The sequence below is a fragment of the Bubalus bubalis genome, chromosome 1 (assembly GCF_019923935.1).
Source record: "Bubalus bubalis isolate 160015118507 breed Murrah chromosome 1, NDDB_SH_1, whole genome shotgun sequence".
Taxonomy (NCBI): Eukaryota; Metazoa; Chordata; class Mammalia; order Artiodactyla; family Bovidae; genus Bubalus; species Bubalus bubalis.
This window is the reverse complement of record NC_059157.1, coordinates 179,641,091-179,665,607: the sequence shown is the minus strand read 5'-3', so window position 1 is coordinate 179,665,607 and position 24,517 is coordinate 179,641,091. Positions and strand designations below refer to the sequence as shown.

Genomic DNA, 24,517 nt, shown 5'->3' with positions numbered 1-24,517 from the left:
GATCTTTAAAGCCAAAGTTAAAGGAATTCAGAGAACTGTGAGCTATTGTTAAATATCCCAGGCTATGTGGAGAGTATTTCACAGGGTAACTGCCAGGTGGGAACATAATTTTAAATAATGCAAAACTTTGGTCTTTTAATGATCAGCTTCAGGCCAGAAAATGGCCCTTGTTAAGCCTCTGGACCAGGTCAAAGAGTTGACAGTTCCACTCAAGGCCAATGTCAATTTTCTGAGCCTATGTGAGTCTATGTGGTCTGTAGGAAAGTTCTACAGAGCAAAGACACTCCAATACTGAGAGGACAGGGAGGGTTAAAAATAATAGCCCCCAAGTTCTCCTTTACTCCTACCAGTAGGCAGTGGAGTCCCCAGTGTATAGATGAGAAAACTGAGGCTCCCAGAAGCTTCAGTTCAGTTCAGTTCAGTCGCTCAGTCATGTCCGACTCTTTGTGACCCCATGAACCTCAGCACGCCAGGCCTCCCTGTCCATCACCAACTCCCGGAGTTCACTCAAACTCACGTCCATCGAGTCAGTGATGCCGTCCGGCCATCTCATCCTCTGTCGTCCCCTTCTCCTGCCCCCGATCCCTACCAGCACCCAGAAGCTTAGTGCCTTCCAAAGGGAGCAAAACGAATGAGTGGGACGTTAAGGACTGGAGATCAAGGACTGGTAAACTAACTGAGGCCTGGAAGAGTCTTTCTGGCTGTGATGTTAAGGACTGGAGATCAAGGACTGGGAAACTAACTGAGGCCTGAAAGAGTCTTTCTGGCTGTGAATCTGGCACTCCTTCCATACCATGCTAAGAAGACTTCCACTGGATAAGAAATATATACTCTGTGACTTAAAACCCCAAGTGTTTTCAAATTTGCAAATTAAGATGAAAATAATTACACTCTGAAAGACGCTAGGTTCGTATTCCCTTATTTAAAAAAAGAAGGTCCAACTCATACAAGTCTGTGAGGAATGTCCTGTCATTTCCTGTCACTGAGGGCCTACTGTGTGTAGGATTCTGAGATGGATGTTCAAAGGGAAAGAAGAAGGTGGGGGGAGACACGAAGACATGTAAAACCTATAAGAAGAAATGAGCATAGGCAAAGCCTATATGAGAGAACAAAGTCCAGAAAGCGATAGGACAAAATGTTAAGTGTTCTCTAACTGGTAGGATTCAGGGTAGCTTAATTTTCTTCTGTTTTCTTCTATGCACTTTATAAATCACCTATAGTTAAGTTTTATTTTTAATTTAGAAAAGTGATTAAATAAAAGCCTAAGCAAGACCTGAGCTGGTGTATAGGTTTGTTGATGGCATCTGGGGAGGGAGAGGTGGGGCCTGAAGAGCATTGAGAGGCGAGGCGAGCAGATGGAGCAGGATTAGCCGGAAGTGCGGAAGTGCGGGCAGTGGAAGCAGGGGAGGCCTGGAAGGGAGGAGGGGCTGCAGTTCGGAGGACGTTATGAGAATAGTGTGAGCTTTTAGTCTTGTTCAGAACCTAGGGCCCGGGAGCCAGGGCAGGGGGCTGGTGAGGACCCGGGTTCCTAGAAGCCCTGAATGTATGTGGGGTGCCTGGGTCTGGGGTAGCGTGGGAATGTGGGGGGGTGGGTTGCAGAGGGCTTGGCATCCTCTGCCCGCTGACCCTCGGGTCCCCTCGGGGGCTGTGGTCTCAGGGGTGGGCTTGGAGGTAGGGGAAGGAAGAGCAGAGAGAACAGAAGGGATGGAGCAGCGTGTCTGTGATGGGTGGTGGTGATGAGGGTGGGAGCCTGGAGGGCTGGGGGTCAGGCCTGGAGTGGGTGGCGTGTCCCCCTGGGAGCAGGACACCGTATGGCTGTGGTACAACACTGTCACTCCATTACCTCCCGTGGACACTTTAGTTATCGTCTCTACTCTTGGTTTGATGAATTGCCCCCTGCAGTTCTGGTCGGCTGAGGCTTGGGAGCCTGAGAAGACTCATTCCCAGAGGCCAGCACAGGCAGTGGGTGCAGTCTGTCTACCCCCCTGGGGAAGGGCTTTGCAGTGGCCCCCAGGGCTGGCTGATTGTTACTGGAGGAACACGGCAGAACTTAGACAGTGGGCACAGGAAACTGTGGGGCCAGCAGGGTTCCCCCAGCCTGGAGTCCATCTCCAGGTCACACAGAACCGGCAGTGAGTCTCCAAACAGCAATGCCTTCCCTACCAGCCACTCGCCTGCTCTCACCACCTCTGCGTCGCCCCCCGCTCCTCCCCCCACCCCGCCCCAGGCATCCTGGCCAGGTGCTTGCTCCCAGAGTAATGGAAACAGAGCCCAAGAGCTCCAAGAGACGAGCTGCTGCCCTAGTGATTCAGCTTTTCCAACGGACACATTTTTTTCAGGTGGGGGGACTTTGTTCCCCCAAGAGGCCCCTGCGCCAGCCCCGAGGACAGCCTTTCATAGTCCTCCTGGAGCCTGCAGCCATGGTCCTGGCATTCCCACATCTGCCATTCTTCTAACCTTCAGCTGCACAGAGATGGGAGAAGGTGGAAAAAGGGCCTTTTATAACCAAATTATCTCTGTGCATTCATCTGCCATTATGTTAATGTATCACGAAGCCCGGCAGATGGTACAAAGTCAATTATGCTGGTGTTAAAAAGGGAGAAATTGACCTTTTCAAGACTCACTTGGATTCAGAGTAGAGTTTGCAAACTCCCATTTCAGGCCCAGTGCGTGGGTGAAGGCACAGGGCAGTTGGCAGGGGGAGGCGCTGGGTCAGGGTGGTCAGCCTGGGAGCCCTTTGTACCTGCACATTCTCTCAAAGAGCCCAGCGTAGCCGTCACAGTTGGTCTTCTGGGTCTGCAGGATGACAGTGGGTTTGAAGGCCTGGCGGTCCTTCTCCTGGGCAGCCTCGATGTCGTATTCTGGAGAGCAGAGGAGGCTGTGAGGAACCAGGTCCTTGGAGATGAGCAGGCTGGTGCAGAGGAGAGAGGGGTCCACCCCTCTGCCCCTGCCCTCTGCTCTGCTTCCAGCATCATGTGGGCTGGCCTCCCTTGGGCCCAGGAGAGGCTGCTGTGGACTGAAGGGAACAGGGCCCCAGGCTGGGTGATATCTGGGAAATGTACCCTTGGGTGGTGGGAGGAAGCGCAAGGCATTGGCAGAAGGGGCCACCTGGCTCTTTAGGTCTCTGAGGAGGGGCTGGGAGGGGCGGGACCAACACATCACTTGGGCAGTTGGGGGCTCTGCCCACATGTCCCCACGAGCACACAGCTGTGTAAGCAGAGCCAGTGAGGCTGCTCCCCCACCCTTGCTGCAGCCCCAAGGCCAAGGCCTCACGCTACCCACATGGAGCACGCTGAGTTACTGTTAACACTAGTCCCCAAAAGAGAAGACAGGCCACTTTACTTGGCTAACGAGAGAGCCTAAGACCTGTGTGAGGCCTTGAGGCAGAAATCACTGTGGACTTTGAGGGCACAAAGGGTGTGTGTGTGCCCATATGTGCCCACGGGATGTGTGTGTGTGACGGTGTGTGTGAGGGTGTGTGTATGTGTGTGAGGATGTGTGTGTGTGTGAGGGTATGTGTGAGGGTATGTGAGGGTGTATGTGTGAGGGTGTGTGTGTGTGTGAGGATGTGTGTGTGTGTGAGTGAGGGTATGTGTGTGTGTGAGTGTGTGTGAGGGTGTGTGTGTGAGGGTGTGTGAGGGTGTGTGAGGGTATGTGTGTGTGAGGGTGTGTGAGGGTGTGTGTGTGTGAGGGTGTGTGTGAGGGTGTGTATGAGGGTGTGTGTGTGTGTGTGAGGGTGTGTGTGTGTGAAGGTGTGTGTGTGAGGGTGTGTGTGTGTGTGTGAGGGTGTGTATGTGTGTGGGTGTGTGTGTGTGAAGGTGTGTGTGTGAGGGGGTGTGTGTGTGTGAGGGTGTGTGTTTGTGTGTGTGTGTGAGTGGGGGCTGCACGCAAAGTCATATCAGATGTTCTGATTCCCATCCTGCTCCCTTATTAGGCCCAGGCTGAACTGCTGAGGTTGACGTGGCAGAAGGTGGCCCTTCAGGTCCTGTGGCCAGATGGCCTACCTGTGTTAGGTGAGTTCATCCTCTAAGCTGCGTCCCTAACTGCCGCTCTGGGAGGACAAAAGGAAAGCCCAGTGACAGCAGATAGGGGATCTTCGCTGGTCACTATGCCACAGGGAAGTCTCTAGAAGTCCATCCTGCCACTTGGCTTCTCCATGGTCTGTAGGAGGCAGCAGCCAGCTTCCCCTTAGCAACCTCCTGGGGCTTGGCCTGAGCTGGTCAGACAGCTGAGGGGGTCCTGTGCAGAGCTGAGGGCAGCTGTGTGGCCCCTGGCTCTCAGAACTTGGAGACCAGGCCGAGAGTGGCGGCGAGGTCACTGGTGTGGCAGTAAGGAACAAGCAGAGGGGTGCCCACCCTTCCTGGCATGGATGCTTTGAGAAACCTCTGGTGCTGCAGTAACTTTTCAAACAACTTTGACTCATCCCCAGCCACCTCCTTCCTGGAGATGACCTTCTGCTCTGGGTTCTCATCTCTGTGGAGCAGGTCGACCAGGAAGGCAGGACTGAGGGAAGGCTGTAGTTGGGTGATGGGACTCAGCTCTGGCTGTGGGCAAAGGGCCAGGGATCTCTACCCCTGGCCCTTCACGGAGCGCACAGACTCGGGGGAGTAAACATGGACAGCAGGTGCATATGAGTTAACCTTCCTTAGTCTGGTTACTGAACGCTGGGAGCCCTTCTCCTCCACCTTCCATCTTATTGCACACACACTGGTGATGGAATTAAGCCCAGAGATGCTCCTCTGGGAACAGTGTCCCAGAGCCAGCAGCTCCAGAGGCGGGCCTACCTATGTGGTGGCAGATCCAGATCCAGATGGCACGGACAATCTCCAGGTCACTGTGGGCCTCCTGGAGCAGGTCGCTCACCAGCTCCTCAAGGCCACTCTTGACTGTCACCTGGGGAGTGGGAGGGGTGTGCTACATCAGGGCCTGAACATTGGATATCCATATGCAAAAGAATGAAGTTGGACCCCTTATGTCATACGGTATAAAAAATTAACTCAAAAATAATCGGTGACCTAAATATAAGAACTTAAACCATAAAACTCCTAGAAGAAAACACAGGGGTAAATCACCATGACTTTGGGTTTGGCAATGGATTCTTAGATATGATGCTAAAAGCATGGGATACAAAAGAAAAAATGGATTAATTGAGCTTCATAAGAATAAAAACTTCTGTGCATCAAAGGACAATATTAAGACAGTGAAAAGATAACTTACAGATGGAAGAAAATATTTGCAAATAATATATCTGATAAAGGTTTAATATCCAGAATATACGAAGAACTCCTGTATTTCAACAACAAAAGCAAACCCAATTTTAAAATGGGCCAAGGACATGAATATACAGTTCTCCAAAAATTTAGATGGCCAATAAAAATATAAAAAGATGTTTATCATTAGACGCTTTAACCTCTGAGCCACCAGGGAAGCCTATCATTAGTCAGTAGAGAAGTGCAAATCAAGACTACAGTGAGATACTACCTCACACCCACTAGGATGACTGTAGTTTAAAAAAAGGTAGGCAATCACACACACACACACACACACACACACACACACACACAAAGGCAAAAATGTGAAGAAATTAGAATCCCTGTACATTGCTGGTTGGGAATGTAAAGTGATGCAGCTGCTGTGGGAAAGTTTGGTAGTTCCTCAAAAATTTCAACATGGAATTAACATGTGACACAGCAATTCCACTCCTAGGTATATACACCCAAAAAACAAAGACAGATCCTCAGATACTTGTTCACCAATCCTCCTAGGGGCAATATTCACAATAGCCAGAAGGTAGAAATAATGTAAGTGGCCAGAGATGAATGGATAACCAAGTATGGTATATCCATGCAATGAAATATTACTCATCCATGGGAGTTGGTGATGGACAGGGAGGCCTGGTGTGCTGCAGTTCATGGGGTCTCAAAGAGTTGGACACGACTGAGCGACTGAACTGAACTGAACTGAACTGATGAAAAGGAATGAAGTTCTCCTACATGTTGCAACTTGGATGAACCTTGAAAACATGATGCTAAGTGAAACAAGTCAGATGCAAAAAGACACAGTGTATGATTCCACTTACATGAAATACTCGATACATTCGTGGAGATAGTAAATTGGTTATCCATTCATCTCTGATGGCCACTGACACTGTTTCTACTTTTTGGCTATTGTGAATATTGCCCCTAGGAGGATTGGTGAACAAGTATCTGAGGATCTGTCTTTGTTTTTTGGGCCTTTATACCCAGGAGCGGAATTAGAGGTTGCCAGGGGCTGGGAGGAGAGAGAATGGGGAGTTATTGGTGAATGGGTACAAAGTTCCTATTTAGGCTGATTTTGGAAGAAGGCGATAGTGATGATTGTACAACACTGGGAGTGTAACTAATGCCACTTAAAAATGATTCAAATGGCAGATTTTATGTCACGTATATTTACTATAATTTCGAAAAAAAGAACAAGTTAGGTTTTCCAGCAGGGGCCCTCAGGGTTGGCATTGCTGTAGAGGCAGCCCTGATCACTCTTTCTAGAGAAGTGGGGGCACCTGGGGGCTTACTTCTGCAGTGGTTGTCCACACCTCGGTCAGTCCCCACCTGAGATTCTCCTGACCTGTTCTGTCTTGGCATGTTTCCGCTGCTCACACGGGATCTCCAGGATCCACCCTCTGACCACAGGGAGACCTCCAGGCCCCTCCCATGTCCCGCCTTGGCCAGCTGCTCCAACCCCACGGTCCTTGTCTTTGTCCCTCTTCCAGGGTCTAGAATCACACCCGACACATTGTAGGCCCACATGATAGTCTGGCTGACTCTTGAGTTAACCCCTGGCTTCAGTTCTGTGGATTCTGGTCCTTTGGTCCCCATTCATACACTGCTCTCCGGGCCTGTCCAGCAGTCTGTCTATCCCTTCTGGAGGCTGTGACAACTTACCCCACCCTGCTCAGACTCTGGATGTCCTCCCTTTCCTTCCCTGATTCGCAGAAGACCTGGCCTCAGACTCCGCAAGGCCCAGGCACGGCTTCCTTACCAATAAGATTTCCCTCCTGCTCAGCCAGCCTCTCTGTAGGCCTCCGGTCCAGGTCTGTGCCTCAGCAGAGCCTGCTCTTCCTTCCTCAGGCAGTGCCCTTGCTTGGCTCTGTTCTCACTTCTTCCTTCCCATGCTCTCCTGTCTGCCATGTCTCTTCAAAACACCTCCCAGTCTCTCTCCCTGGACTTCCCAGGTCCAGCCTTCCTTCCTTGCCAGGCTTCTGTGGGATCTTCTCTCCACTCCTTCCTCCTTCACCCCCTCATTTCCCCTCAGCTTGCTGGAGCCTACTGGAGGCCTCCAGCCTTCCTCTGAGCTTCCCCCTACCAAAAAGTAAGAAGGACTTCAGTGTTGAAGAATGGAAAGGACCCTGTGCTAGCCTCGCCTGGCCAGAGTGAATAGCCCATGCTGTTGACCATGCCTGCGCTTTCCAGAACACTGATCCTTCCAGATCTTGCCTGACCTCAGGTGGATCCAGGCCCTTTGAATCCCTGGACTGCCTTTCCCAAGATGATGCCCTCTCTAGGGCTTCAGCTCTTAACTGAATCTAACGGCTCCCAAGGTAGGGTTTCTGGCCCAAGGGTTTCTCTCCAGCCTGGATACGGGTCCAGGCTTGGCTATGCAGCTGCCCAGTGGTCATTTCCGCAGGCACCAGAGCTCACTGCATCCCAACAAACTCATCATCCCCTGACACATGCTCCTGCTTCCTCACTCCCTGTGCCGAGCACCTGCCCCTCCAGTCCTCCACTACCCGGCCCGGAGACAGGCAAGCCCCTCTCCCCATCTTCACTTCACTGCACACACACTGGGGAGGGGGGCCCCCCTCTCTGCCTCCAGCTCCTCTTTGTTCTCAACGTCCCTGCCTCATCCAGGGATGCCTCATCCTGCCTGGACAGCTGGATGTCCTCCTACTGACGTCCCTGCCTCGAATTGGACTCTCTTGATCCAAGCGCCTATCATCACTCATCAGTTCAACAAGCAAGGTTCCTGAGTACCCTCCGTGTGCTCACCCCAGGGCGGTTTTTCTAGGGCAACAATGAGCTCCTGGCTTACTAGCTTAGGCGGCTCACTGTGACCTTAGCAATGGGTCCAGCTCCTTGGCTGCTCCAATCAGACTCTCTGTGGTGAGGCTCCTGCCTGACTCCCAGGACCCCAGTATATCCTTAATGCTTCAGCTCTTGTAGCTGCCCCTGACCCAGCCCCACCCCAGATGCCCCCAGGCCCAGAGGTATGGAAGCGCAGCTGCCCACGTGCTCCCAGGGTGAGGACAGCTGGAGTCACGTGGGTGCTGGCATTCGTGGTCCTCCCCCATCCTTTCGCTCCCTCCGTGCATGGGCTGGGGCTGGCAGGGCTGGGCAACAGCAATGCCCAAATGGGTAAAGGAGGACAGACAGGGCTAATCAGAGGCGTCTATCAAGGGGATGGGTCAAGGTGCATGGCCCAGGGTGAGAGCATCAGGACTGTAGGTAGGGTGGGGGAATGAAGTGGCCTGTGTCCTGGGCCTTCTGTCCCCTGTCCACACGCTGTGGAAAGGCACTCAGGACCACCACCCAAGGGACTCAGGATGCACTCACGATGGTCAGACAGAGGCTTTGCCACCCTGGGTTAGGACACTCCAACCTGTCTTGAGGAGTAGGGGGCACACAGGCAGAGGGGCTGGCTCTCCTACCTGTGAGGCATAGGTGTCCAGCTTCTCAAACTGCCGCAGGTCCAGGGGCATGGACTTCAGGCTGGAGCGATCCCAGGGGTAGGCTGGAAACACAGGGAGGCTGGTCAGTGACTGGGACTGGCCAACAGGACTGCCTGGCACAGGCCTCCCTGTCTTTGTGAGGAGCCATGACTGCCTGACCTTCAGCATGACTCCTAGACTGAAACACTGCTCTCAAGAGCTAGATCTCCTAGAACGCTTCCTCTTTGGGAACTGTCGCAACTCCTCTAGTCCTCTGGGAGATTCACAGGGACCCTAAGGAGACCTGGGAAGTCAGCAGTAAAGAGACTGCACCTCAGTGAACTCAGCAGCCCCAGGCAGACTGCGACAGAATCCCTTCTCCCACCAGGTAGGTTTCTGCAGATTCTCTGCTAGCTTTTCCAGAAACAGTGCTCTGTGGGAAGCATCCAGGCAATGCTGCTGGCCCCTGATGCCCTGGCTTTGGTGCCCCGGGTGGCTGTGCTGCAGGGCACTCTGGGTGTTGGAGGAGGGCATGGTGGTTCTTGGCCACTTGGGCCTCCATGCGGTGAGGTGCGTCTGGCACCCAGACAGGCTTCTTCCCTTGCCCGTAATCAGCTGGAGACTGACTGCATGCACCATGAGAAAGTTAAGAGTTCTGGCAACAGGTGCCTAAGGTAAGGTGGGGGGGCCCCCAAGGGAGGCTGGGTCTCAGAATCCCTCACCCATGTCCTGCCTTTCTCAGAGGGAGTCCAGACCTAGGGCAGACTCAGGTAGCTACTGCAGAGCTAATTGATCAATGGTCAGAGCAACCCAAGGATGGACAGGCAGCAAACCCCTGCCCCAGCCCAGAGAAGAGCCTGGGCTTTGGCTGGGTCTTTCTTATTCAAGGCCCCGGCTGACCAAAGTCAGGCAACCTGGGTGGGAGGTCAGGGAGGGAGTGAGAGGAGGATGGAGCCAAAGGGGCACTGATCCCCCAACTCCAGGGGGTCAACTCTCATTCTGCCATGTCATGATGGAGGGGGCGGTGAGTGAGGGGTGCTTTGGGGGCCACAGGACATGACAGCAAGCCTGGGAGGAGCAGAGCGATGGGGAAAGTGCCTGGTGGGACTACACATGGCCTGGAATGGCTGGCCGACGTCTCCCTCACTGGGAGTTGCTGAATCCAGTAGCCTGGCCTCAAGCATGTATCTGTGGGGTACCTGGGGGAGTGAATGAGATAGTGGATCATGTGGTAAGATTAGAGGTGCTCTGCTCCCTGGAAGGGTGCAAAGAGGGGGTCCTTTGCAGGCAAGCACAGAACAGGGATATAAAACCTCTGTGCCCAGTGAGGAGCTGTTCCTGCGTGTAACCCACACATCCTTTGAGGACAGCCCCCTCTATTTTTAGTTTAAGCAGAAGAATAATTTATTAAATGTTTTTATGTAGGTACACAAGCTACAGGAGGAGCAAAGCAGCAAGCAGTCAGAACCGGGGCTGTAAGTCAGAGTGTAAAGGAGTTGGAGAGAGTTTTTGGAGGCAGAGCTGCTGTTCCCACTGAGATGGATGCAGTGGCTTCCTTGGTGGGGACAAGGTGTCACCACCAGCTCTCGCCTAAGCTGCTCTGCAACCCTCCCTGGGCTGGCACTGCATGTGAGGCACCGCCAGCTGGTTAGGGAGCTGGCCATTGTCCAGCCACAGAGGAGATCCCAGGCTCCAGTCAAGTTCAGCGTCAGGAGCAGGCCACACGGATCCTTCTGCGTGTCCCCACTGATGCGGGCCCCTTCCTGTTAGGACCGAAGCCTTTCACTTCCTTCTCAAGCTCAGATTGGCTTTGGCCACGTCTGTCTGCTCCCTCAGTCCCTGCTAACCCGCTGCAGTAGTCCTCACATGGGGCAGGGTGGGGAGCCTCTGACACACCAGGATCTGAGGCTATTCCTGCCCTAAGAGAAGGCAGGGTGTGTGGTGGGTGGGCAGGCAGTGCAAACTCCACTTGAGGCTGCGGCCTTGCTCAGCAACCCAGCGTCTTCTTTCTTCATTTTCTGCTCCTCTACAAGGACCAAGACCTTCCCTGGCTCCCCTCCCCTGATTGCCTCCAGACTTCTGTCTTGCACAGTCTTACCCAGAGGCTCCCTGGAAACCCAGTGCCATCACGGCTCACCTGTCTCATGCCAGAGCTGGGATTTCTCCCCTCTGATCACTCAGATCACCTCAGAGCCTATCCTGGGTGGTCCACCATGGGGCCCTCACCCAGCTGGGCCCTCAGAAGGGATGGGGATGCAGCAGCAGGCCCTGCTGAGCTCCCCCCATCTCAGTGTCCTCTCCCCCCATGGACTCTGGCTCCTGCACCTCTGACAAGGGCCGTCATGGTGACCTAAGTGGATATGAAATGGACTTACACGTTTAACAAGCTTCAGCTCTGCAAATGAGGTCTCCCCTGCCCCCATTTCGAAGAAGGATGGCATTTCTAAAATGGGACTGAAAACCCTATTATTAGTTTTACCCTTTCTTGGTTCCATTTTACAATATTTGAACATTAAAAATACCCATAATGATTTATGCCTCATTAAATTTACTTTTTGAGCAGATTATGTAAGATTTGAATATGATTTTGCATAAATACATTTAAAATACCAGTGGCATTAACTAAATTATTCTCATTTTAAACCAAAACAATAGGAAGAAGTAACAAACTGTACTAAGCCTTAGATGCCATCTGGTCTACTGAGGGGGAAACTGAGGCACAGGGAAGGTGTTGTTGCTATTGCTCAGTTGTGTCCGACTCTTTGTGACCCCATGACCTCTGTCCTCTGTCCTCCACTATCTCCCAGAGCTTGCTCAAATTCAAATGTCCATTGAGTCGGTGATGCCATCCAACTATCTCATCTTTGGTCACTCCCTTCTCCTCCTGCCCTCAATCTTTCCTTGCATCAGAGTCTTTTCCAGTATTGGTGCTTCAGCTTTAGTATCAGTCCTTCCAATAAATAGTCAGGGTTGATTTCCTTTAGGAATGACTGGTTTGATCTCTTCATTGTCCAAGGGACTCTCAAGAGTCTTCTCCAACATCACAGTTTGAAAGCATCAGTTCTTTGGTGCTCAGCCTTCTTTATGGGAATGTGAGTGAGGAACAAAATTAGGATTCGAGCCCAGGCTGTCCATCACCCCTTCAGGATTTCTTCCCCTGTCTCACTCTGCTGATTCACATGCCTCCTACCTTACAGACACTTGCTTTAAAACTTAATTCAATTCTGAATTCTGTTCTAATGTTTCCCATAATGGGCTGCCTTGTTATTGGTGGGGTTTGTGCTTTAGCTTTGGGATCACATCTGGTGTGTGAGCTTTTCACTTCTCCACCTGTGTCCATAGCAGACATTGCCAATCAATCATGATACTCTTGTCCCTTGAGCCCCGAGATGGCCCCAGATACCCAGCTTTAAGGACCTGGACCGCTCCAGGGAGCCATTTCCAACTGACTGCAGATTGGCTCATGAGGCTAACCCAATCTCAGAAAACAACCCCAAGAAGGCTTTGCAACTTACCATGGGTATCTTTCCCTCCAGGCTGCCGGGGTCTTGTGTTTCCATTTTTATCAACTTGTAAACCTACAATATCCCAAAGGTCAGGGGTAGAGACACTTCAGAAGAAATAGAAAGGCAAACACAGATGATTCTCTGTGTGGTGGTTCTGACCCCTCATCTTCACTCTCCCTCTCACAGTATTCTTGCTCTCATTCCCACCCACCACCAAATTACTGCTAGGATTGCCCTGGGCTTTCTGGTGAGATATGGAGGACTCAGAGCCAATGGGGGATGACAAGAAAGAGGAGTTCAGACTGTGAGCAGAGAAAGAATTTTCTAGGACATCGAGGCTTGGGATTACTAAACAGGCCTGGAGTCCCTGTTCCTGCCTCCACACTGGATGCTCCTGCCGTCTTGGACCACAGCTGGAGATCTTGAGGGTGTCAGTCAATTCACACTGCCAGATGATCTCAGGAGAACTGACCATGAGCAGACATGAAAGGGGAAAGAGGGGAAATATTCCTCAGGAAGGTTCAAGGGCAATCAAATCTATAAATGCAGGACTATTAAGGCAGTGTGTGTGTGTGTGTGTGTGTGTGTTAGTTGCTTAGTCATGTCCGACCCTTTGCGACCCCACAGACTGTAGCCCACCAGGCTCCTCTGTCCATGGAATTCTCCAGGCAAGAATACTGGAGTAGGTAGTGATATATTCCCTCCTCCAGGGGATCTTCATGACCCAGGGATTGAACCCGGGTCCCCTGCATTATAGGCAGATTCTTTACCATCTGAGCCACCAGGGGAGCCCAGTAAGGCAGAATGGTCACTAATTGTCATTAGACTCCATAAACAACAGGAGATAATTTCTTGCTGATTTGAAACTAGGTCAGGAAGATGTGGGTCCCGGATGGAACCAAGAGGAGCTGGGGATAGGGGTGCCAAGGGAAGTTATTCTTTGCTCTTGAAGGTCATTGTTGGCTGTAAATAAAAAAATAGAAGGTTGCAAATGTACGTAGGTCATTCTGAGAAACAGTGGGCCTTGTCTTTCTTCCGTTCATATTTTGTTTCCATCTACATTTTTCGGTAGAGTGATAGGGGTTCAAAATAGTAGCCAGATTTTTTGTGTACTTACTATTGCCTGGCTTGTGCTTTATTGACTGTCTCACGTAACCTCACAGCAATCCTTTGAAGGACCTTGAATCATTTTCCTCCTTTTGTACATAAGGAAGTTGAGTACAAAAGAGAGGTTAAGCTACTTGCCTGAGGTCCCACAGCTGAGATCTGACCCAGCTAGCTGACTCCCAGGGCCTGGCCTCCCGATCTCCTGGCTGCTGAGGCCTGTAGGACCAGGCAGCCGTAGGGGACCTGCCCTGTAGCTCCCCACCCCGCAAGTGGACATGCAGTGCCCCTCAGCCTGGGCTGTTCTGCAGCTTCTGTTCCTTGGCTGGAGTTTCTCCAGGCCCCTGTGTAGCCCCAAGATGGACAGATACAGGGTAAGGACCATGAAGGGAGCAGTGGAGACGTCACAGGCCTGGGTCTGGGCCCGTGTGCAGAGCACGGAAGGCAGCCAAGCACAGTGGCTAAGGGCATGGGCTTCATTTGGACCTGGGTTCTGATCTGCTTCCTAATCAGGAGACAGGCAGTTATCTCACATTTCTGAGCCTTTGCTGATCTAAAAAGTAGGGCTAATACTGGTGAATAACAAAGAGTTAAAAACCTATTGAGTGTACAGTGTTTACGGACAGTGCATACCACTTTTTAAGCAGTCAATACACGGCGTCTAAGAACAACAAAATTCTTGTGATGAAATTCGCGTTTAGCTAAATGCCTTGTGTGACCCAAGAACAGGGGTTATTGAGTGTGGAGAAGAGAGTGTCCCAGGGTGAAGCTGCCATGGCTCTGCTGGTTCCCTGTGTGTAGGCTCAGGTCACTCCTCCTTCCCCCAGAAGGTTCCCCGGGTTGGGCTCTGGCCCTTCCAGCTGCCCCAGCCCTCCGTGCCACCCCTCCAAACACGAGCAGCCCTGTACGCACGTACGTTTAGCTAAGGAGAACTTCTTGAAGAGCTGGGGCATGGCATCCCGAGGGTGGACCTCCACAGTCAGCTGTGTTCCTGCAAAGGAATAGGTGATATTCTCAGCCAGATGCTGCCAGAAAAGGGTGCAATGTCTCATGACGGATGTTTGAACAACAGCACACAATTGGTTGTAGACCTTTCTTTTCAATATGCAGATAATTTTTGTTTACAAAACCCCAAAGCAAGAAATAAGCAGACAGTTTCCAGATCTGGGCAAGATGGAGTAAACAACTTCCACCGTGTCTCTCGTACTCAATGCATTGGAAAGAATGAATAGACCGACTATTTGAGGATGCTTCAAAGCAAATGACAGAAGGCAAACTGGGGAAGAAGATGAGAATTTAAAGCATCATCCAATTGGCAGAGTTGACCATTCCCTTCCCCTATGGCATTACCTAGATTGGACTCAAAGGCAGACGCAAATGCATAAGGGCACAGTGGATGCAGATAGAAAGTGCTCCAAGAGAAGCTCTTTCTTTTGGCTTGTGGAGTGAGAAAGGAGAACTCTAAGAGTCATAGTGGAGGAAACCCTCTCTTGTTTTTTCCCTTTTTTCTTTCATCTCCTGACTCAGCCCCCAGGGAAATTCTGCTGGCATCAGTGCAGCAGTGAGTTTGGTGGCCCAACAGACACCTAAGTCTTTGTAAGGGAGGTGGTTACCAGTGAAGCTGTGATTCCCAATAGTGTAGGGGAAAATACTCATTGATTTCTTTCCCTCTCTCTGTTCTCCACTGGTTGTTTCCAGATGCAGACACAAAGATGCACCCAGAAGAGTAGGAAAGCTAAAGCCCCAAGATTTAGGGTTGGAGGACTGGCAAGTGGGTTGTAAAGAGGAGGGAATCAAGAGAGCAATTCCATAAAGTTATGGATGAACTCCTGAGGTCACCTCTACATGAATGGATCTCATTCACATTGTGCACGTGCTCATCCTAAACATTATATCACAGTCTTTGAGAACTAAACTACGGTATAAAACAATGGCTTGATTGGCTGCTGTGTGGTGCCTGTGCAGTGCAGACCTGGCAAAGGCTAAAATCCTGTTACTCGGTATAGAGAGACCCTGGAAAATATCAACTTAAAAAGGAAAAGAAAATAAACAGATGCTAACCCGACGGTGACACAGATTTTGGAATTATCAGCCAGAGATTTTAAAACAGCCATGATGACCATGTTCTAAAAAGTGAGGTAAATAGTCTTGAAATAAATGAAAAGACACAAAGTACTAGCAAAACTTGGAAGATAAAAAGAAGAAACAAATAAGAATTTTAGAACTGAAAAATACAATTATTTAAAAAAGACCTGCATAGACTCAATAGCAAAGTAGAGATGACCAAAAAAAGAGTCAGTGAACTTGAACAGAGAGCAATAGAATTACTCAACAGGAACAACAGAGGGAAACAGTGAACAGAACCTGTGGGATGGTACCTGAAGATTTGACATTCCTGTTACTGAGATCCCAGAAATAGAGAAGAAACAGTGTGATGCAGAAAAATATTTGAAGAAATAATGACAGAATAATCCACACAACCAAGAGTTGGTTCATTGAAAAAATCAGTAAAATTGATAAACCTCTAACTAGAGTGGCCAAATAAAAAGAGACAAGACACAAATCAGGATCAAGATGCCAATACAGGAATTAAATGAGGGCTATCACTCTAGAGCCCATGTATACTAAAAGAATAATGAGGAATAGTATAAATAACTCTATATAGGTAATTTATGCCACTGAAATGGACCATTTCCTTGAAAGCTATAAATGATCAAAACTCACTGAAGGAGTAATAACCTGAAATTTCCCATATGTATTTTTAAAACTAAGCTTGTAGTTCAAAATTTTTCAAAAACAAACAAACAAAAAGCAAACCCAAACCAGGTCCAGAAGATTTCACTGGCAAATTCTAACAAAACTGTCATAGTAGTTTTAATTTTCAATTTTGCACAAGATCCTTCAGAAAATAGAAGAGCAGCAAGTACTTCATATGTATTTTATGAGGCCATCATCAATCTGATTCCCAAACCAGACAAAGACAGTATAAGAAAAGAATACTATAGATTCATATCCCTTGTCAACATAAACATAAAAATTCTCCAAAAAATATTAGAAAATTAAATCCAGCAGTATAGTAAAAGAATAATATACCATTTTGGGAAAGCAAGGTTAGCTCAATATTTGAAAAAATCAGTGATTGTAATTCATCATATTAGCAGGCTAAAGAAGACTCACATGATCATATCAATTGATACAGAAGAAGCATTTGACAAAATTTAATATCCACTCAACAAACCTCTCAAGAAACTAGGAATAGAAGGAAGCTTCTTAATCTGGAAAAAGGCACCTACCAAAAACCTAGAGCTAACCGCATATTTAATGGTGAAAAGTGTAAATCTTTCCCCCCAGGGATTTGGAACAAGGCATGGATAGCCACTCTCACTGTTCCTAATGAACACTGTACTGAAGTTCTGCCCAGTGAAATAATAGAAATAAAAGAGAAAGAAAGAAAAGTCATATAGATTACAAAGAAAGAAGTGAAACTTCCTATTCACAGATGACATGTCTGTCTACATGGAAAAATCCCAAATAACCTATACAAGAATTTCCTAGAACTAAAAATTAAGTTTAAGAATGGTCACAGGATACAAGGTCAGCACCTCAAAATCAATTGTATTTATGTTGACAATAAATGATTAGAAATTGAATTTTAAAATTATTATTTCCCAAGGCTCCAAAAAATGAAATGGTTAAGTGTAAATCTTAAAAAAAAAATGCAGGAATTTTATGCTGAAAACTAAAAAATATGATCAAACAAATTAAAGCAGACTTAAATTCATTGGAAAAGACCTTGGTGCTGGGAAAGATTGAAGGCAGGAGGAGAAGGGGATGACAGAGGATGAGATGGTTGGATGGCATCACTGACCTGATGGATATGAGTTTGAGCAAGCTCCGGGAGTCGGTGATGGACAGGGAAGCCTGGCGTGCTGCAGTCCATGGGGTCACAAAGAGTCAGACCTTACTGAGGGACTGAACTGACTGACTAAATACACAGGGAAATATGTTATGTTCATGGATTGGAAGACTCAGTATTGTCAAGTTGGCAATTCATCTATAGATTTCATGCGATTTCAATTAAACTCCTTGGAGAAACTTTGTAGATTGTAAATATAGGCCAGATGATTCTAAAATTTAGATAGAAAGATATTGCAACTAGAAAAATCAAGTTAATTTTGAGAAAAAGATAGGAGAACACCAATGGATTTTAAGATGTTCTATAAAGCTACAGTAATCACACAGTGTGATATTGACAAAATGATAGATATATAGCTCAATGGAACATAATAGAATTAAGAAATAGGCCCACACAAATACGGCAAATTGATTTTTTACAAAAGTGCAAAGACAATCCAATCAGAAAATGGGTAAAATAATGGATATCTCACCAAATAAGAAATTAAGGATGTTCAACATGATTAACCATTAGGAAAATGCAAACTGAAAACAGAATGAGATACTACATCTATTAGAAGAGCAATAATAAAAAATAATGATAATGCTATATGCTGATGAGGTTGAAGAGAAATTGGATCCCTCACAGATGCTGGTGATATTGTAAAATGATGCAGCCATTCTGGAAAATAGTTTAGCAGTTTCTTAAAAAAACAAAACATGTACTTAACATATGACTCAACAAGTATACTTTTGTGCTTTTATCCCAGAGAAATGAGACTCTTTACATTCACACAAAAACATGTACACAAATGCTTATAGAAGCTTTATTCATAATTACCCCAAACTGGAAACGTCTCAATGTCCTTCAGCAGGTGAATGGATAAACACCTTTTGGTGCAGCCATGTCAAGTGATACTTCTCAACAATACTCTTAGGAGTGACGGGAGGATGTGAATCTATACAAAGAGTCTGTAGAAGGGAATTTTGGGGGTGACAGAACTGCTTTGTATTCTGATTGTGGTGGTGGTATCATGAATCTGAGCATGCGTTAAAACACATAGAACTGCACACCAGAAAATCCAATACTGTATGCTAATTTAAATTAAAATAAAAAATTAAAAATACCAATCAAACGCACAAGTAAAAGTAGAATTAAAACAGAACTTATGAGATACAGAACAACGTAAAATAGGTGACAATGCAAAGCAGGATAATAATAAACATGTTTTTGTACCCTGCTTTCTTCACTTGTCTTTACATTACATGTTACTGAATATAATCACAAGTCATTTTAAATGGCTGCATAGTACTCTGTTCTACAGATGGTTTATAATCATAAGAAGAAATTTCTTTTTGTTGGATATTTAAGAGTTCCCAAATGTTCTGCTATTTAAACAATGATGTGATGAACATTCTGATGTTGTCTAGTTGCTAAGTTGTGTCTGATTCTTCTGTGGCTCCACGGACTGTAGCCCACCAGGCTCCTCTGTCCATGGGATTATCTTGGCAAGAATACTGAAGTGGGTTGCCATTTCCTCCTCAGGGGATCTTCCTGACCCAGGAAATGAACCTGCATCTCCTGTGTTGGCAGGCAGATTCTTTACCACTGAGCCACCAGGGAAACCCAAACATTCTGACACACTGCTTTACACACTCTTCAAATCGGTTTCTTCAAATAAATTCTTAAACATGTATTGAAGGGTATGGAGATTTTTAAGGCTTTTGTTAGATATTGGCAAAATCTCCTGAATGATTTTATGATTCTCTCAACAGTGTAAGAGAGTGTCTATTTTGCTCACTTTTTCTGTGTTTAGTGGCAAAATTGGTTACAATACTTTGTATTTCCTTCCAAAAAGAGGCCTTTCATTCCTTCCCACATTTAGGCTGGCCTGATGATGCGGTCTGGCCAATTAACATGAAATGATGCTGTGCAGGCTTGGAACCTATGTCAAAAGACTCTGCTGCTTCCACTTCCATTCTTGGGATTCCAGCCACAACTGCCATGTAACTGTGCCTAACCTAGCCTGCGGAGGGCAAGAGACCACAGGGAGCAGAGCAGAGCCTTCGCAGGTGAGGCCACCCTGGACCAGCTGATCTTCAGCCAGCCCTCCCACTGACCACACACAGGGGTGAGGCTAGCCAAGATCTGCAAGCAGCCAGGTGTGGCTCAGACAAGAACATCCAGACAACCTGTAAACTTGTGAGCTGTTAAATGTTTTAAGGAACTGAATTTTGGGGTATTGCAAAAATTTGACATTTGATTGTCATTAATCCTTTAAGTTTTTAAAAAAATCAATGAATAGTGACATGTCACTGTTTTTGTATATTTATTAAGTTTTCAGTATCGTATTTTTTTTCAGTATAGTATTTTATTTGCCATTTTAAACTTTTTCTGTGAATCGCTTATTTACCTACTGATGTGGTATTTTTTTCCTTATTGATTTCATAAGAACTCCATTTACTAATCCTTTGCCTGCTAAATGTGTTTTCACAGAATAACAATACTGACTTTCTTGTGTAGCTCATAACCTTGCTCTGCGTGTTAAGGATAGTAATTCTTAAACAAGTTTAAAAGGTACAAAGTGGCCTCCAAGGGATTACTTTGAAGGGGTTAACATTCATTTTGACTGTAGTTTCTAGCACATTCACTGGCAGAGAAAATCAGCCAGTGACTTGACAATTAGGATGTTAAGTGTTTCAGAGTTCAAAGCATCATTCTGGTCGGAGGATCTGCTATCATCGCCATGGGCAGCAAATGACGGCTCTGTGTCTTCCCACAATGCCCGGGGCAGGGGTCTACTCACCACTGCCTTTCCGCTTTCTCCTCCGAACACTCAGAGCTGGTCTTCAAAGTGGGTGCCAAGCTATACTTGCCCACTAGATGTTTTGTAACAAAAAGGATTTGAGAAAAATGTCCACTTCCTCCCCTTTTGTAGGTCGCATCACACAACGATCTGAGAAGTTCTGCAGAAGTCTACTTGACCCAGCATTATTTTGTCAAGCAAAATTTGGAAAACGCTGGGCTACAACAGTCTCTAGAAGTACAGAGAAGCTGCAAAGCTGACCTGACTATTGGTTTGAAAGTGAAAATCGCTCAGTCGTGTTTGACTCTTTGCGACCCCATGGACTATACAGTCCATGGAGTTCTCCAGCCCAGAATCCTGGAGTGAGTAGCTGTTCCCTTCTCCAGGGGAATCTTCCAAACCCAGGGATCGAACTCAGGTCTCCTGCATTGCAGGAGGATTCTTTACCAGCTGAGCCACCAGGGAAGCCCAAGAATACTGGAAAGGGTAGCCTATCCTTTTTCCAGGGGATCTTCCGGACCCAGGAATATGAACTGGGGTCTCCTGCATTGTAGTTGGGTTCTTTACCAGCTGAACTACCAGGGCTCAACAACAAACCTCTTTCCCAAACTTCTCCTAATGTCCAGGTACTTCCAACCACTCTTATCCAGCCATGTTGCTACGTCAGAGAATGAGTGAGCTGAAAATCAAAACTCTATAAGCCCTTTCCGAGGTGGGTGCTGAGGTGGTCTCCCACTGGGCACTTGCCTGGCTGGAAGCTCACCAGCCAGTCACCCCTTCATGCATCAGTCATCCCTTCTCACCTCTCCCTTCCTGAACTGCCTCACCTCTCCCTGGCCCCCCCTCCGGGGATCTGACATTTTCCTGAGGCCCCCCTCCTGGCTCTGCCCCAAGTGGTGCTATTAATCGTCACTCCCTTGAAGAGAATAACAAAGCTCCCGGCCTCCCTGATGGGTGTGATTCTTGCTCTCATTCATAGGTGTGCAAGGGCACTTCTGGGAGGCTTCTCTGCTCCAAATGGTCCTGGACCTGGGCACACTATCCCCAGTGAGCAGGGCTGCAGTATCACCCCGTGCTTCCTAAAGGTGTGAAGTGCTAAGAGTTTGCTAACTACAACATTCCTTACCAAACAAAACTCTTACTTTAAAGAAAACATTAATTTGCCAATGATAAAAAGTGGAATATCATTTGGACAAACTTTAAAGTGAGATCTAAGCCCTAGGTACAGTCAGATGCCATGACGCTAATCTTAGTCACAAGCATACCCAAAGGAGGCCTTCCTGGGATTTCGGATCACCTGCCCCAGACTTTCTCATGTTACCGCTTCCCAGTTCCACCAGCTATCACTGAAACAGCATTTTGTGAAGCTGAAACTTTGGCTATCTTAGTAAAAGCGTATTAGGGGTTATTTTCTGCTACACCTGAGAAGTGATTGCCAGATGCTGTTCCCACCCCCAGAGATGTGGCAACGCAGCAGGCAGGCCTAGCCTTCTACCCCATCAGGAGAGTCCTCCCACCCAACAGCTTCTCTCCAGGTCTCTGCGGGTTTGAATCAGGCTTTGTCTGAAGACCTAATTTGCTCTGAACATCTAATACAGAGATGGCAAACAGATTTTGTGTTGTTCATTAACTCTGACTGATTGGAAGTGGCTGCCTGGAGCGCTTATCAATTAGCAAAGACTGTCAGGTGTGTGCGTGTGTATATGAATGTGAGTGTGCGTATGCATACATGCGTGGGTGTATTTGTGTGTGTGCTGGGGCAGGGGGTGGTGGTACGGCATTCATGTCAGATATTTGTCATCATTGACTTAAGATGCTCCTTAACTCTGTCCATAACCGGCTGTCACCTTTACAACCTGGATTCTCTGCCTTCGAATTTTTCCTGCAGTAGCTGAGTTAGAAAATCTCAGCTAAAGTGTTTCTAAAAACACCCAACTCTTAAACAGCCCTGGGCTGGGTGTTCAGAGGTTTCTGCCCAGAGTGTGGTAGTCAGCATTAGGGCAGGAAGTGTAAGCTCTGACACCCTGGGAACAGCAAGCTGACTGATGACGGCGACAGTCCAACTCTGCAGATGCCGCACCAGGTACAGTCTGACTCAGGGTGGAAGCCCTGAGCAGCAGCTCTAGCTGTGGGGTGACTGCGAGTGTGCCAGAGCTCAGGGCCAAGGCCACGGGGCACCAGCCAGGAGGTGTGATCAAGGCTGTCTCCTGCAGCCTAACTGACCCTGGCTTCCACGGGGCTCTTGAAAACCCAGGCCCATTCATGATTCTTTCTGCAGAATGGAGCTCACCAGGGATGTCCCAGGTCTGGAAACACGGCAGTTGGAGCCTAGTGCAGCCCTGATCAAAGAAGGCACAGACAGTCTGCCTGGGGATGAGGGTAGGTGACCAGGAAGGAGGCCTCAACAGAAACCTGATTTGCAAAGAGTAACTTTTGGGGCCTGAGGTCACTGGGGCTCCTATAATCATTCCCCTCTCATCAGGCCTGTCACAGATGAATCTTGCAAAGACCTCTTCCGTGTGAAGATCCAAGATTGCCATGATCATTCTGTCACCTGTTGCATAAAGTTCCCACCCCCTCTGCTGGGAGCTCGTCCCCAGAGGCCGCGTGACCTGCTCCTTCATCACCTCGCTTACTCAAATGTCACCTCAGGGATGCCTTTCTCAACCACTCTATTTTAAATTGTTCCCTGTGGTAGCTGCATGATGGCCCTCAAAGATATCCATGTCCTAATTCGGGAACCTGTGAATGTTACCTTCTACGGCAAAGGGGAGTCTGTAGATGTGGTTCAGTTAAGGATCTCGTGATAGAAAGGTGATCCTGATCATCTGGGTGGGCCCAATGCCACCACCAGGATTATTATAAAACAGAGCGGGATAGAACTACTTTACAGAGAGAATGCAATGTGACGATGGAAGCAGAGACTGGCGTGATGCAGCCACAAGTCCACAAGTGCCAGCAGCCTCTAGAAGCCAGCAGAGTCAAGGAAAAGATTATCGCCCAGAACCTCCAAAAGGAACCTGATGCTGACCAAGAGACTGATTGGCCCATTGAGACTGTTATGGGATTTGTAGTCTCAGAACTGTTGAAGAGAATATCGTTGTAGTTGCTAAGTCATGTCCGACTCTTTGTGACCCCATGGACTGTGGCCTGCCAGCCTCCTCTGTCTGTGGGATTTCCCAGGCAAGAATACTGGAATGGATTGCCATTTCCTTCTCCAGGGGATCTTCCAGAACCAGGAATTGAACCCAGGTCTCCTGCATTACATGTGGATTCTTTACCACTGAGCCACCTGAGAAGCCCATTGAAGAGAATAAATACATTTGTGTTAAGCCACCGAGTTTGAGATTATGTGTTACAGCAGCCACCAGAAATGAATACTCAGCTGTGTGACTTCCCCCTACATGCCCCTTCCTGCTTTATTTTCTCCGCCAACCTTATCTGACACCTTGCATTTTTCTAGTCAGGTTCATCAGTTTCTTTCACCAGGTGTCAGCTTCACAGGGAGGGAAGCTTGTCTGTTGTGTTCTCTGATGGATCCCCAGTGCCATCATCCAGAGGTGCTTTTTGTGAAATGAATGGATCAGCATGAGTGGGGACTTTGCCGCAGCCCCAGAGCAGGGCAACCTCTCCCTCACTGTGGTCCAGGCTTCCATAAGACCTGGAGGGCCCATTCCATCCCGATCTTCAGTGGACCGTCCAAGGCCACCTCTGAAAGCCTCAGATCCTGGGAAGAGGCATGTGAGTGGCCCACAAGAGCCAGGGTATGGTGTACAGGCAAGGTAACTGGAAGGCCCCATTTCACTAGTCCTATCCTACAAGTCTGGCAGGAGCACCCTGCTTGGGGACCACAGCATCCTCAGCCTCAGCTTCCTCCTCTGTAAACACGGATAATATCATGACCCCACAAGGGGGTATGGCCAGAACTAAGTAAGATAAATAGTTGCTAATTCACACTCAGTGCTGCAGTCCATTGGGTGGCAAAGAGTCGGACACGACTGAGCGACTGAACTGAACTGAATCCACACTCATTTCAGTGAGATGTCACTTACTCTTATGTCACTCACTCTTATTTGGGGTGAGCTGCTTGCTGCTAGTCCATTTCAGAGAAGTGGGGGCCCAGGATTGTCTCTGTAGTGCTCAGAGGGGTAACAGGTTGAGGTGGGCCCACTGAGTGACCTTGGGTTTGTCCTGGAGCCATCGTCCCAGGAATCCTGCCCTAAATGGATGCTGACCTAGACTGCAAGAAGAACTAGCTACTTCCCGCTGGGAACTCGAGCTGGCAGGCCTTTCTTCACTATCTGCCAGCATCTTTCCTTGGGGATGTTGAGTTAGCTGGTGTTACAGAGCAATTCCCGGAGAACCTCTGAGTCCTCCAGGGCTTCCTCCTCATCGCCTTCTGGGCATAGCCTTACAAGTTAGAACATGAGCGCTGAGGGCACCGGCAGTGACATCTTAGGTCCAAGTCTATGAGAGCTCTCAGGCCCCAGGCCCTTCAATCCAGAGCAGAAAGCCACGGCTGC

General features: G+C 48.2%; 1 protein-coding gene across 1 annotated transcript in view; it reads right to left on the bottom strand.

The window, feature by feature from the left end:
- Positions 1 to 24,517, bottom strand: part of KY (kyphoscoliosis peptidase) — a 49,769-nt gene that overhangs the window by 16,992 nt on the left and 8,260 nt on the right. Inside the window, exons 4-8 of the mRNA XM_025291408.3 lie at positions 14,210 to 14,284; positions 12,199 to 12,261; positions 8,684 to 8,766; positions 4,785 to 4,893; positions 2,744 to 2,861 (exon numbers count right to left, since the gene is read on the bottom strand). Coding sequence (XP_025147193.1) covers positions 2,744 to 2,861; positions 4,785 to 4,893; positions 8,684 to 8,766; positions 12,199 to 12,261; positions 14,210 to 14,284 — 448 coding nt within the window. The remainder of the gene's footprint in view (positions 1 to 2,743; positions 2,862 to 4,784; positions 4,894 to 8,683; positions 8,767 to 12,198; positions 12,262 to 14,209; positions 14,285 to 24,517) is intronic.